Source organism: Salvelinus alpinus, chromosome 5, assembly GCF_045679555.1.
Source record: "Salvelinus alpinus chromosome 5, SLU_Salpinus.1, whole genome shotgun sequence".
In the NCBI taxonomy this organism is placed as follows: Eukaryota; Metazoa; Chordata; class Actinopteri; order Salmoniformes; family Salmonidae; genus Salvelinus; species Salvelinus alpinus.
This window is the reverse complement of record NC_092090.1, coordinates 11,933,248-11,947,635: the sequence shown is the minus strand read 5'-3', so window position 1 is coordinate 11,947,635 and position 14,388 is coordinate 11,933,248. Positions and strand designations below refer to the sequence as shown.

General features: G+C 41.0%; 1 protein-coding gene across 2 annotated transcripts in view; it reads right to left on the bottom strand.

Moving 5' to 3' along the window:
• Positions 1-1,409: 1,409 nt before the first annotated feature.
• arfgap2 (ADP-ribosylation factor GTPase activating protein 2) overlaps positions 1,410-14,388 on the bottom strand; it is a 31,819-nt gene continuing 18,840 nt past the window's right edge. The window contains exons 13-15 of one of the 2 annotated variants that reach the window (XM_071400623.1): positions 10,202-10,292; positions 9,968-10,089; positions 1,410-4,193 (exon numbers count right to left, since the gene is read on the bottom strand). In XM_071400623.1, the coding sequence (XP_071256724.1) occupies positions 4,173-4,193; positions 9,968-10,089; positions 10,202-10,292 (234 nt within the window). In that variant the 3' untranslated portion in view covers positions 1,410-4,172. The remainder of the gene's footprint in view (positions 4,194-9,967; positions 10,090-10,201; positions 10,293-14,388) is intronic. The other variant, XM_071400622.1, reaches the window with a different exon arrangement.

Sequence of the window (14,388 nt, the reverse complement as noted above, 5' to 3'; positions counted from 1 at the left end):
TTGCCTTTTTGCATTCCCTCCTTGTTCTTTCTTTTTGTAATCTGAGTGATTTCTGTCATATCTTCCATCAGACTGATCTTGAACCAGTGATTATATGATGAATTGATGCTGATTTAGTTTTCTCCTTTTGTAAACTATACATTACCCAGAGGTGTTATTGACCGAGTGCTATGAGATATCTTTGGCACCGCTGGTGATGATCCCCATCTTGTCAGTCAGTTTTGCTGTCTGTCACTGGGAACAATCCCTCCTAAATGTCTCCAGTTAAACAACCCACTACAGCTAGCCCTGGTGGGGTTCTGTGCAGTTGGTCCGACAGCATTACATCAAATGACTTTGAGGCTGGTTGAAGTTCTCTCTATGGGGCTGTCCCAATATCTAATTTCTCCCAAAGTGTTCACTCCTTCCCACAAATCTAGATATGCATTTGGCATGGGCTAGTGGGAGTTTCCACCATATTTCGTATACTAGTCATTTCCTTTCAAATCTGTGAAGGGACGTTAATTGGAGGAAGGAGAGAATTGGGCCATAACCTACATTCCTCTTATGTTTGTCAGATTGGCACAGTGGGTAGAAAAACAAATGAACAATGTATGTGCCCATGATATGGAATCTAACATTTGTATATTAAATATGGTGTATTCTCAATTATTGGTATTAACTACCTAATTGTGCTGTTCCAGTAGATGTATTTTATTTAACTAGGCAAGTCAGTTACGAACAAATTCTTATTTACAATGACGGCCTACCAGGGAACAGTGGGTTAACTGCCTTGTTCAGGGGCAAAACAACAGATTTTTACCTTGTCAGCGCAGGGATTAAATCCAGCAACCTTTCGGTTACTGGCCCAACGCTCCAACCACTAGACTACCTGCCGTTCCGTTTAATTGTTACTTAATTGGGGTTGAGAATTAAGAATCGATTTTTGTAGTTTATCCAGACTACTTGAAGACAACCATCTGGAAATACATTGAAACCAGGTTGTTTTCCCTGTGTGAAAAGTGTTGATGACTGGGGGAAGTGGAATGTCGTGGCTGTTGAAAATTATTGGGGGAAGTGGAATGTTGTGGCTGTTGTAGATGATTGGGGGAAGTGGAATGTTGTGGCTCTGAGTGCCTTTTCAAAAGTTGACTTACCAGAGGAAAAAGGAAATTAGGTCTAATGTACTTATTTGAAATTTTGTGAATGTTTATTTATGAATCCTACAAATGTGTTCAATAAATCAACAGAATAATAATCTGGTACCACCCAGTCATTATTTATTTTAGGTAGGTTTTCATAACTACGACTGCGTTTACACAGTACAAATCAGATTTTTTTTTGACCAATGAGATCAGCATGTGTAAACACAGTCCTTGTCATGCAGACAATTAGGATTCAGTCCATGAACTTAACAGCGGGCAACCATAGTGATGGATTTCAATCTTTATTGACACAAATCTAACTCTTTTTGTAGCCTACAATAAATAACTGTTTTGTTTACATGGGTCATTGGGATAGGCTTCATTCATCACTAGTGGGACAGACCGGGCCGCATGGGTGAACACACTCAAAACCATACCCATGGTGACAGTCATGCCTTAAAAATAATGAGAAATTGTCAACAGGTCAGTGGTGGTATAGTCCAGAGATTTCCCCCAAACATTTAGTTTTTTGTCCTAGCACTACACGGGTGATAAAAACTTGTCAAGCTTTGAATATTTTTAAATCAGCTGTGTAGTGTTAGGGTGAAAACCAAAACGGGGCCCCAGGATCAAGTTTGGAGCTTACCATAAAACACTGATCTCAACTAACACACGGCTGTTAGAGAAGCAGGAGGTGCCTTTTGAATGTCCTTCCCCCGTCAACAGACAACCATCTAACATGTCCATCAGTGGAGGCTGCTGAGGGGAGGACGGCTCATAATGGTCAGCGAATGGAATGGCATCAAACACCTGGATACCATTCCACTGATTCTGCTCCAGCCATTACCACGAGCCCATCCTCCCCAATTAAGGTGCCACCAAAATCCTGTGGTGTATATCAAACTAAGGGGACTGTCGAGGACGGTGTAACCTTCTCCAGTCCATTACTGCTGCCGCGATGCAGCCCGGGAATGAGAGCCTCAACTCTGTAATGATCATCTCGGAAAGCACCAATAAAATAGACAGAAACCATGGAATGGAAAGGGGACCTCCATACAAAACACACAATTGCATTAAATGTCTTTGAACCAAATGCATATCTAGTGCTATGGAAGGTGCTAGATCAACCCCCGCTACTACTACCAATGGTGACATTCAAGGTCATCTTTTTTTGTAGTCGCAGAATATATATCAATCTTCTGAGATGCACAACAGACATCCTGGAACACCAACCATTGGTATAATGCAATTCCACCTTCCAGGCTCTGTGATACCAGACACCCTATCTGTTCATGATGAGATATCAGATAGAAATGTATTGTGTAGAACATACACTAGTCAGGAACAAGAGGTAATCACGTCACCTCTATATGTATTATATAGCATTTCTACCTGTTACATCCATTCATATATTTTCTTTGCCAAATAAGACATTCGTGACTGGACCGTCTCAAATAGTACTGAGGTACCCCTGTTCTAGACGTTACACCTCACTGAATTTACCCCCCGGGTTCCATTTGACCAAGGGTGGTAGGCTCCTCTTACCCGTTCTCTCATTTTGATAGGCAGGTCACCAGAAATGAACATAAAACGACGAGGGACTGAGTGGCAGCCAGGCTCTGTCCAGTCACAGGTTTTACAACAATCTGATGAGCATGCCTTCCATTAGTCATTGCTCCTGCCATTCAACAAGACGGTACAGAATGAGGGATCAAACTCCCATTTAGTACAGAATGAGGGATCAAACTCCCATTTAGAACAGAATGAGGGATCAAACTCCCATTTAGAACAGAATGAGGGATCAAACTCCCATTTAGAACAGAATGAGGGATCAAACTCCCATTTAGAACAGAATGAGGGATCAAACTCCCATTTAGTACAGAATGAGGGATCAAACTCCCATTTAGAACAGAATGAGGGATCAAACTCCCATTTAGAACAGAAACTCAATAGAAAAGAGCATTATGCAGAAACACAGCGGAGTTGCGTTTCCCCCCATGTCTAGGTAACTTATCTTAGGGTAGAAACAAAAGACCGTAGGTGTGAACTCAGATCCAGGTCTTCATGAATTCTATACAAGTGTGTTTCTCGACATCAGAGGTTAATATGGCTTCCCAAAGTTTGTGTGGTGTGATTGTGTAAACCCAGTGACTGGACAAGCATAGACTGAAGGAGACCACCATCCACATTCCTACCAGCATCACCATTCAGTCGAAGCACCCGATCATTCCTAACACACACTGAACTCTTTCTGTTGAAAAAGGCTGAAAGCCAACCTTTTCTTCTGACCCGACTGAAAACCTTTCAGACCCTGGTGAAGAACTCACATTGCACTGCAAGATGGGCTAGGTCATTACGTTTCTAAAATGTACCCCCCCGGTCCATCTCCTGACCTTGGTAGATTGCGTCACTCAGTCAGAGTGGAGGTGTTGCATTTGATTCCTGCTGTGTGGAGTTCAGTTAAAACATCCTTACAATTTAACTTGGCGTGATTAACTCCATTCGACCAGAGAATGTCATCCATTGTCGTGGTAACTAAAATGGAAACGGATAAATCAACCGTACTGGACCACTGGTTCCCTTTGATGATGTTAATGCTGAATGGTTAAACGCCAACGTCTGTTCAAATAGTGAGACACGGTTGAAAACACACAGGAAAAACAATGTCAAAAAGCATAGTTCAACTGAGAGAGGATTGGTTATCATATCATTCTTAGAGAATACTTTATATCATTAATATTTGTTGAAATCAGAGACCAAAACAAGACTAGTTAGAACAGGAAAAAAAATACTTTACACCTTCCAGAGCTTTCTTTGCTGAAAATAAAACTTTGTCTCACTCTCTATAAAGTGGATGGACAGAAACGGGGTTGGGGGGGGGGGGGTGTAGGGTCCCCCTCCATTCATGCAATCTCTCTTCCCTTCTCTCACTACAGATACCAGTCAGTAGTGATTTGCTCTGTCCCCCCCCCCCCTGCACTCTCTGTGTCAGTATGACGTCATGGCTCCCTCTCCCCCTGCAGCTGGGTGTTGGTCGTCCTGGTCTCTTCAGTAAGCGCCATAGCGATCCTAAAAACAAACACAAGAAACTGGGTCAGCACATTAAGATCCATCTAGTGATGTTTTCCTACCAATACTAGAGAACAGAGCGGTATGTTTTCCTACCAATACTAGAGAACACAGCGGTATGTTTTCCTACCAATACTAGAGAACAGAGCGGTATGTTTTCCTACCAATACTAGAGAACAGAGCGGTATGTTTTCCTACCAATACTAGAGAACAGAGCGGTATGTTTTCCTACCAATACTAGAGAACACAGCGGTATGTTTTCCTACCAATACTAGAGAACAGAGCGGTATGTTTTCCTACCAATACTAGAGAACAGAGCGGTATGTTTTCCTACCAATACTAGAGAACAAAGTGGTGATCATTAGGAACCAAACTGAAGAAAACTGACAAACAGGAGAGACCACCTGGACTTGTTCAAAACAAATGCTCAATTTATGTTTTCAGTTGCAAAACCTTTTCCGTTGTGTGTCCTACTAGACAGGAGAATAGAGTTTCTCTGTATGTGTAATTGTATTGTGTTGAGGTGTCTCTGGTCCTTTAGAGTTTCTCTGTATGTGTAATTGTATTGTGGTGTCTCTGGTCCTGCAGAGTTTCTCTGTATGTGTAATTGTATTGTGTTGAGGTGTCTCTGGTCCTGTAGAGTTTCTCTGTATGTGTAATTGTATTGTGTTGAGGTGTCTCTGGTCCTGCAGAGTTTCTCTGTATGTGTAATTGTATTGTATTGAGGTGTCTCTGGTCCTGTAGAGTTTCTCTGTATGTGTAATTGTATTGTGTTGAGGTGTCTCTGGTCCTGTAGAGTTTCTCTGTATGTGTAATTGTATTGTGGTGTCTCTGGTCCTGTAGAGTTTCTCTGTATGTGTAATTGTATTGTGTTGAGGTGTCTCTGGTCCTGTAGAGTTTCTCTGTATGTGTAATTGTATTGAGGTGTCTCTGGTCCTGTAGAGTTTCTCTGTATGTGTAATTGTATTGAGGTGTCTCTGGTCCTGTAGAGTTTCTCTGTATGTGTAATTGTATTGTGTTGAGCTGTCTCTAGTCCTGCAGAGTTTCTCTGTATGTGTAATTGTATTGTGTTGAGGTGTCTCTGGTCCTGTAGAGTTTCTCTGTATGTGTAATTGTGTTGAGGTGTCTCTGGTCCTGTAGAGTTTCTCTGTATGTGTAATTGTATTGAGGTGTCTCTGGTCCTGTAGAGTTTCTCTGTATGTGTAATTGTATTGAGGTGTCTCTGGTCCTGTAGAGTTTCTCTGTATGTGTAATTGTATTGTGTTGAGGTGTCTCTAGTCCTGCAGAGTTTCTCTGTATGTGTAATTGTATTGTATTGAGGTGTCTCTGGTCCTGTAGAGTTTCTCTGTATGTGTAATTGTATTGAGGTGTCTCTGGTCCTGTAGAGTTTCTCTGTATGTGTAATTGTATTGTGTTGAGGTGTCTCTGGTCCTGCAGAGTTTCTCTGTATGTGTAATTGTATTGTGTTGAGGTGTCTCTGGTCCTGCAGAGTTTCTCTGTATGTGTAATTGTATTGAGGTGTCTCTGGTCCTGTAGAGTTTCTCTGTATGTGTAATTGTATTGTGGTGTCTCTGGTCCTGTAGAGTTTCTCTGTATGTGTAATTGTATTGAGGTGTCTCTGGTCCTGTAGAGTTTCTCTGTATGTGTAATTGTATTGAGGTGTCTCTGGTCCTGTAGAGTTTCTCTGTATGTGTAATTGTATTGTGTTGAGGTGTCTCTAGTCCTGCAGAGTTTCTCTGTATGTGTAATTGTATTGTGGTGTCTCTGGTCCTGTAGAGTTTCTCTGTATGTGTAATTGTATTGTGTTGAGGTGTCTCTGGTCCTGTAGAGTTTCTCTGTATGTGTAATTGTATTGAGGTGTCTCTGGTCCTGTAGAGTTTCTCTGTATGTGTAATTGTATTGAGGTGTCTCTGGTCCTGTAGAGTTTCTCTGTATGTGTAATTGTATTGTGTTGAGGTGTCTCTAGTCCTGTAGAGTTTCTCTGTATGTGTAATTGTATTGAGGTGTCTCTGGTCCTGTAGAGTTTCTCTGTATGTGTAATTGTATTGTGTTGAGGTGTCTCTGGTCCTGCAGAGTTTCTCTGTATGTGTAATTGTATTGTGTTGAGGTGTCTCTGGTCCTGCAGAGTTTCTCTGTATGTGTAATTGTATTGAGGTGTCTCTGGTCCTGTAGAGTTTCTCTGTATGTGTAATTGTATTGTGTTGAGGTGTCTCTAGTCCTGCATAGTTTCTCTGTATGTGTAATTGTATTGTATTGAGGTGTCTCTGGTCCTGTAGAGTTTCTCTGTATGTGTAATTGTATTGAGGTGTCTCTGGTCCTGTAGAGTTTCTCTGTATGTGTAATTGTATTGTGTTGAGGTGTCTCTAGTCCTGCAGAGTTTCTCTGTATGTGTAATTGTATTGTGTTGAGGTGTCTCTGGTCCTGTAGAGTTTCTCTGTATGTGTAATTGTATTGTGGTGTCTCTGGTCCTGTAGAGTTTCTCTGTATGTGTAATTGTATTGTGTTGAGGTGTCTCTGGTCCTGTAGAGTTTCTCTGTATGTGTAATTGTATTGAGGTGTCTCTGGTCCTGTAGAGTTTCTCTGTATGTGTAATTGTATTGAGGTGTCTCTGGTCCTGTAGAGTTTCTCTGTATGTGTAATTGTATTGTGTTGAGGTGTCTCTAGTCCTGCAGAGTTTCTCTGTATGTGTAATTGTATTGTATTGAGGTGTCTCTGGTCCTGTAGAGTTTCTCTGTATGTGTAATTGTATTGAGGTGTCTCTGGTCCTGTAGAGTTTCTCTGTATGTGTAATTGTATTGTGTTGAGGTGTCTCTGGTCCTGCAGAGTTTCTCTGTATGTGTAATTGTATTGTGTTGAGGTGTCTCTGGTCCTGCAGAGTTTCTCTGTATGTGTAATTGTATTGAGGTGTCTCTGGTCCTGTAGAGTTTCTCTGTATGTGTAATTGTATTGTGGTGTCTCTGGTCCTGTAGAGTTTCTCTGTATGTGTAATTGTATTGAGGTGTCTCTGGTCCTGTAGAGTTTCTCTGTATGTGTAATTGTATTGAGGTGTCTCTGGTCCTGTAGAGTTTCTCTGTATGTGTAATTGTATTGTGTTGAGGTGTCTCTAGTCCTGCAGAGTTTCTCTGTATGTGTAATTGTATTGTGTTGAGGTGTCTCTGGTCCTGTAGAGTTTCTCTGTATGTGTAATTGTATTGTGGTGTCTCTGGTCCTGTAGAGTTTCTCTGTATGTGTAATTGTATTGTGTTGAGGTGTCTCTGGTCCTGTAGAGTTTCTCTGTATGTGTAATTGTATTGAGGTGTCTCTGGTCCTGTAGAGTTTCTCTGTATGTGTAATTGTATTGAGGTGTCTCTGGTCCTGTAGAGTTTCTCTGTATGTGTAATTGTATTGTGTTGAGGTGTCTCTGGTCCTGCAGAGTTTCTCTGTATGTGTAATTGTATTGTGTTGAGGTGTCTCTGGTCCTGCAGAGTTTCTCTGTATGTGTAATTGTATTGAGGTGTCTCTGGTCCTGTAGAGTTTCTCTGTATGTGTAATTGTATTGTGGTGTCTCTGGTCCTGTAGAGTTTCTCTGTATGTGTAATTGTATTGAGGTGTCTCTGGTCCTGTAGAGTTTCTCTGTATGTGTAATTGTATTGAGGTGTCTCTGGTCCTGTAGAGTTTCTCTGTATGTGTAATTGTATTGTGATGAGGTGTCTCTAGTCCTGCAGAGTTTCTCTGTATGTGTAATTGTATTGTGTTGAGGTGTCTCTGGTCCTGTAGAGTTTCTCTGTATGTGTAATTGTATTGAGGTGTCTCTGGTCCTGTAGAGTTTCTCTGTATGTGTAATTGTATTGAGGTGTCTCTGGTCCTGTAGAGTTTCTCTGTATGTGTAATTGTATTGTGTTGAGGTGTCTCTAGTCCTGCAGAGTTTCTCTGTATGTGTAATTGTATTGTATTGAGGTGTCTCTGGTCCTGTAGAGTTTCTCTGTATGTGTAATTGTATTGAGGTGTCTCTGGTCCTGTAGAGTTTCTCTGTATGTGTAATTGTATTGTGTTGAGGTGTCTCTGGTCCTGCAGAGTTTCTCTGTATGTGTAATTGTATTGTGTTGAGGTGTCTCTGGTCCTGCAGAGTTTCTCTGTATGTGTAATTGTATTGAGGTGTCTCTGGTCCTGTAGAGTTTCTCTGTATGTGTAATTGTATTGTGGTGTCTCTGGTCCTGTAGAGTTTCTCTGTATGTGTAATTGTATTGAGGTGTCTCTGGTCCTGTAGAGTTTCTCTGTATGTGTAATTGTATTGAGGTGTCTCTGGTCCTGTAGAGTTTCTCTGTATGTGTAATTGTATTGTGGTGTCTCTGGTCCTGTAGAGTTTCTCTGTATGTGTAATTGTATTGTGGTGTCTCTGGTCCTGTAGAGTTTCTCTGTATGTGTAATTGTATTGTGGTGTCTCTGGTCCTGTAGAGTTTCTCTGTATGTGTAATTGTATTGTGTTGAGGTGTCTCTGGTCCTGTAGAGTTTCTCTGTATGTGTAATTGTATTGAGGTGTCTCTAGTCCTGCAGAGTTTCTCTGTATGTGTAATTGTATTGTATTGAGGTGTCTCTGGTCCTGTAGAGTTTCTCTGTATGTGTAATTGTATTGTGGTGTCTCTGGTCCTGTAGAGCTTCTCTGTATGTGTAATTGTATTGTGTTGAGGTGTCTCTGGTCCTGCAGAGTTTCTCTGTATGTGTAATTGTATTGAGGTGTCTCTGGTCCTGTAGAGTTTCTCTGTATGTGTAATTGTATTGAGGTGTCTCTGGTCCTGTAGAGTTTCTCTGTATGTGTAATTGTATTGTGTTGAGGTGTCTCTGGTCCTGCAGAGTTTCTCTGTATGTGTAATTGTATTGTGTTGAGGTGTCTCTGGTCCTGCAGAGTTTCTCTGTATGTGTAATTGTATTGAGGTGTCTCTGGTCCTGTAGAGTTTCTCTGTATGTGTAATTGTATTGTGGTGTCTCTGGTCCTGTAGAGTTTCTCTGTATGTCTAATTGTATTGAGGTGTCTCTGGTCCTGTAGAGTTTCTCTGTATGTGTAATTGTATTGAGGTGTCTCTGGTCCTGTAGAGTTTCTCTGTATGTGTAATTGTATTGTGGTGTCTCTGGTCCTGTAGAGTTTCTCTGTATGTGTAATTGTATTGTGTTGAGGTGTCTCTCGTCCTGTAGAGTTTCTCTGTATGTGTAATTGTATTGAGGTGTCTCTAGTCCTGCAGAGTTTCTCTGTATGTGTAATTGTATTGTATTGAGGTGTCTCTGGTCCTGTAGAGTTTCTCTGTATGTGTAATTGTATTGTGGTGTCTCTGGTCCTGTAGAGCTTCTCTGTATGTGTAATTGTATTGTGTTGAGGTGTCTCTGGTCCTGCAGAGTTTCTCTTCATGTGTAATTGTATTGAGGTGTCTCTGGTCCTGTAGAGTTTCTCTGTATGTGTAATTGTATTGTGGTGTCTCTGGTCCTGTAGAGTTTCTCTGTATGTGTAATTGTATTGTGTTGAGGTGTCTCTGGTCCTGCAGAGTTTCTCTGTATGTGTAATTGTATTGAGGTGTCTCTGGTCCTGTAGAGTTTCTCTGTATGTGTAATTGTATTGTGTTGAGGTGTCTCTGGTCCTGTAGAGTTTCTCTGTATGTGTAATTGTATTGTGTTGTGTTGAGGCGTCTCTGGTCCTGTAGAGTTTCTCTGTATGTGTAATTGTATTGTGTTGAGGCGTCTCTGGTCCTGTAGAGTTTCTCTGTATGTGTAATTGTATTGTGTTGAGGTGTCTCTGGTCCTGTCACCTGTATGGTGTTCATGACGCCGTTGGCCAGCACGGCCATCTTGCCCGCCACAGTCTTCACCCCCTGTTTGAACTGAGCAATGTCTGGCCCCGTCGGCAGCACACTCTCATAACCTGCTGCCCCTACAGAGACAGAGATCACAAACACACACATTAACAAATACTCAAACACACTCTCATAACCTGCAAAGACAGAGAGAGACAGAGATCACAAACACACAACATTAACCCTTACCTGTGTCACGGTCACTCCCGTCCCCAAACAGGTCAGCAGAGCTGATGGACGTGTTGCCAGACAGGCCCTCCAGACGTGTCTTAGCCTCATACTGGGGAATGACAGAACGACACCATCTCATTAGACAACACCATCTCATTAGACTAGTCAACACCATCTCATTAGACTAGTCAACACCATCTCATTAGACTAGTCAACACCATCTCATTAGACTAGACAACACCATCTCATTAGACTAGTCAACACCATCTCATTAGACAACACCATCTCATTAGACTAGACAACACCATCTCATTAGACAACACCATCTCATTAGACTAGTCAACACCATCTCATTAGACAACACCATCTCATTAGACAACACCATCTCATTAGACTAGACAACACCATCTCATTAGACAACACCATCTCATTAGACTAGACAACACCATCTCATTAGACAACACCATCTCATTAGACTAGTCAACACCATCTCATTAGACTAGACAACACCATCTCATTAGACTAGACAACACCATCTCATTAGACTAGACAACACCATCTCATTAGACTAGACAACACCATCTCATTAGACTAGTCAACACCATCTCATTAGACTAGTCAACACCATCTCATTAGACTAGTCAACACCATCTCATTAGACTAGACAACACCATCTCATTAGACTAGACAACACCATCTCATTAGACTAGTCAACACCATCTCATTAGACAACACCATCTCATTAGACTAGACAACACCATCTCATTAGACAACACCATCATTAGACAACACCATCTCATTAGACTAGACAACACCATCTCATTAGACTAGTCAACACCATCTCATTAGACTAGTCAACACCATCTCATTAGACTAGTCAACACCATCTCATTAGACTAGACAACACCATCTCATTAGACTAGACAACACCATCTCATTAGACTAGACAACACCATCTCATTAGACTAGACAACACCATCTCATTAGACTAGTCAACACCATCTCATTAGACTAGTCAACACCATCTCATTAGACTAGTCAACACCATCTCATTAGACTAGACAACACCATCTCATTAGACTAGACAACACCATCTCATTAGACTAGTCAACACCATCTCATTAGACTAGACAACACCATCTCATTAGACTAGACAACACCATCTCATTAGACTAGTCAACACCATCTCATTAGACTAGACAACACCATCTCATTAGACAACACCATCTCATTAGACTAGACAACACCATCTCATTAGACTAGTCAACACCATCTCATTAGACTAGTCAACACCATCTCATTAGACTAGACAACACCATCTCATTAGACTAGTCAACACCATCTCATTAGACTAGTCAACACCATCTCATTAGACTAGACAACACCATCTCATTAGACTAGTCAACACCATCTCATTAGACTAGTCAACACCATCTCATTAGACTAGACAACACCATCTCATTAGACTAGTCAACACCATCTCATTAGACTAGTCAACACCATCTCATTAGACTAGACAACACCATCTCATTAGACTAGACAACACCATCTCATTAGACTAGACAACACCATCTCATTAGACTAGACAACACCATCTCATTAGACTAGACAACACCATCTCATTAGACTAGACAACACCATCTCATTAGACTAGACAACACCATCGCATTAGACTAGACAACACCATCTCATTAGACTAGACAACACCATCTCATTAGACTAGTCAACACCAACAACACCATCTCATTAGACTAGACAACACCATCTCATTAGACTAGACAACACCATCTCATTAGACTAGTCAACACCATCTCATTAGACTAGTCAACACCATCTCATTAGACTAGTCAACACCATCTCATTAGACAACACCATCTCATTAGACTAGACAACACCATCTCATTAGACTAGTCAACACCATCTCATTAGACTAGTCAACACCAACAACACCATCTCATTAGACTAGACAACACCATCTCATTAGACTAGTCAACACCATCTCATTAGACTAGACAACACCATCTCATTAGACTAGACAACACCATCTCATTAGACTAGACAACACCATCTCATTAGACTAGACAACACCATCTCATTAGACTAGACAACACCATCTCATTAGACTAGACAACACCATCTCATTAGACAACACCATCTCATTAGACTAGACAACACCATCTCATTAGACTAGTCAACACCATCTCATTAGACTAGTCAACACCATCTCATTAGACTAGTCAACACCATCTCATTAGACTAGTCAACACCATCTCATTAGACAACACCATCTCATTAGACTAGACAACACCATCTCATTAGACTAGACAACACCATCTCATTAGACTAGTCAACACCAACAACACCATCTCATTAGACTAGACAACACCAACAACACCATCTCATTAGACTAGTCAACACCATCTCATTAGACTAGTCAATACCATCTCATTAGACTAGACAACACCATCTCATTAGACTAGACAACACCAACAACACCATCTCATTAGACTAGTCAACACCATCTCATTAGACTAGTCAACACCATCTCATTAGACTAGACAACACCATCTCATTAGACTAGACAACACCATCTCATTAGACTAGACAACACCATCTCATTAGACTAGTCAACACCATCTCATTAGACTAGTCAACACCATCTCATTAGACTAGTCAACACCATCTCATTAGACTAGTCAACACCATCTCATTAGACTAGTCAACACCATCTCATTAGACTAGTCAACACCATCTCATTAGACAACACCATCTCATTAGACTAGACAACACCATCTCATTAGACTAGACAACACCATCTCATTAGACTAGACAACACCATCTCATTAGACTAGTCAACACCATCTCATTAGACAACACCATCTCATTAGACTAGACAACACCATCTCATTAGACTAGACAACACCATCTCATTAGACTAGTCAACACCAACAACACCATCTCATTAGACTAGACAACACCATCTCATTAGACAACACCATCTCATTAGACTAGACAACACCATCTCATTAGACTAGTCAACACCATCTCATTAGACTAGTCAACACCATCTCATTAGACTAGTCAACACCATCTCATTAGACTAGTCAACACCATCTCATTAGACTAGACAACACCATCTCATTAGACTAGACAACACCATCTCATTAGACTAGACAACACCAACAACACCATCTCATTAGACTAGTCAACACCATCTCATTAGACTAGTAAACACCATCTCATTAGACTAGTCAACACCATCTCATTAGACTAGTCAACACCATCTCATTAGACTAGTCAACACCATCTCATTAGACTAGTCAACACCATCTCATTAGACTAGTCAACACCATCTCATTAGACAACACCATCTCATTAGACTAGACAACACCATCTCATTAGACTAGACAACACCATCTCATTAGACTAGACAACACCATCTCATTAGACTAGTCAACACCATCTCATTAGACAACACCATCTCATTAGACTAGACAACACCATCTCATTAGACTAGACAACACCATCTCATTAGACTAGTCAACACCAACAACACCATCTCATTAGACTAGACAACACCATCTCATTAGACAACACCATCTCATTAGACTAGTCAACACCATCTCATTAGACTAGTCAACACCATCTCATTAGACTAGTCAACACCATCTCATTAGACTAGTCAACACCATCTCATTAGACTAGTCAACACCATCTCATTAGACTAGACAACACCATCTCATTAGACTAGTCAACACCATCTCATTAGACTAGTCAACACCATCTCATTAGACTAGTCAACACCATCTCATTAGACTAGTCAACACCATCTCATTAGACTAGTCAACACCATCTCATTAGACTAGACAACACCATCTCATTAGACTAGACAACACCATCTCATTAGACTAGTCAACACCATCTCATTAGACAACACCATCTCATTAGACTAGACAACACCATCTCATTAGACTAGTCAACACCATCTCATTAGACTAGACAACACCATCTCATTAGACTAGTCAACACCAACAACACCATCTCATTAGACTAGTCAACACCATCTCATTAGACTAGTCAACACCATCTCATTAGACTAGTCAACACCATCTCACTAGACAACACCATCTCACTAGACAACACCATCTCATTAGACTAGTCAACACCATCTCATTAGACTAGTCAACACCATCTCATTAGACTAG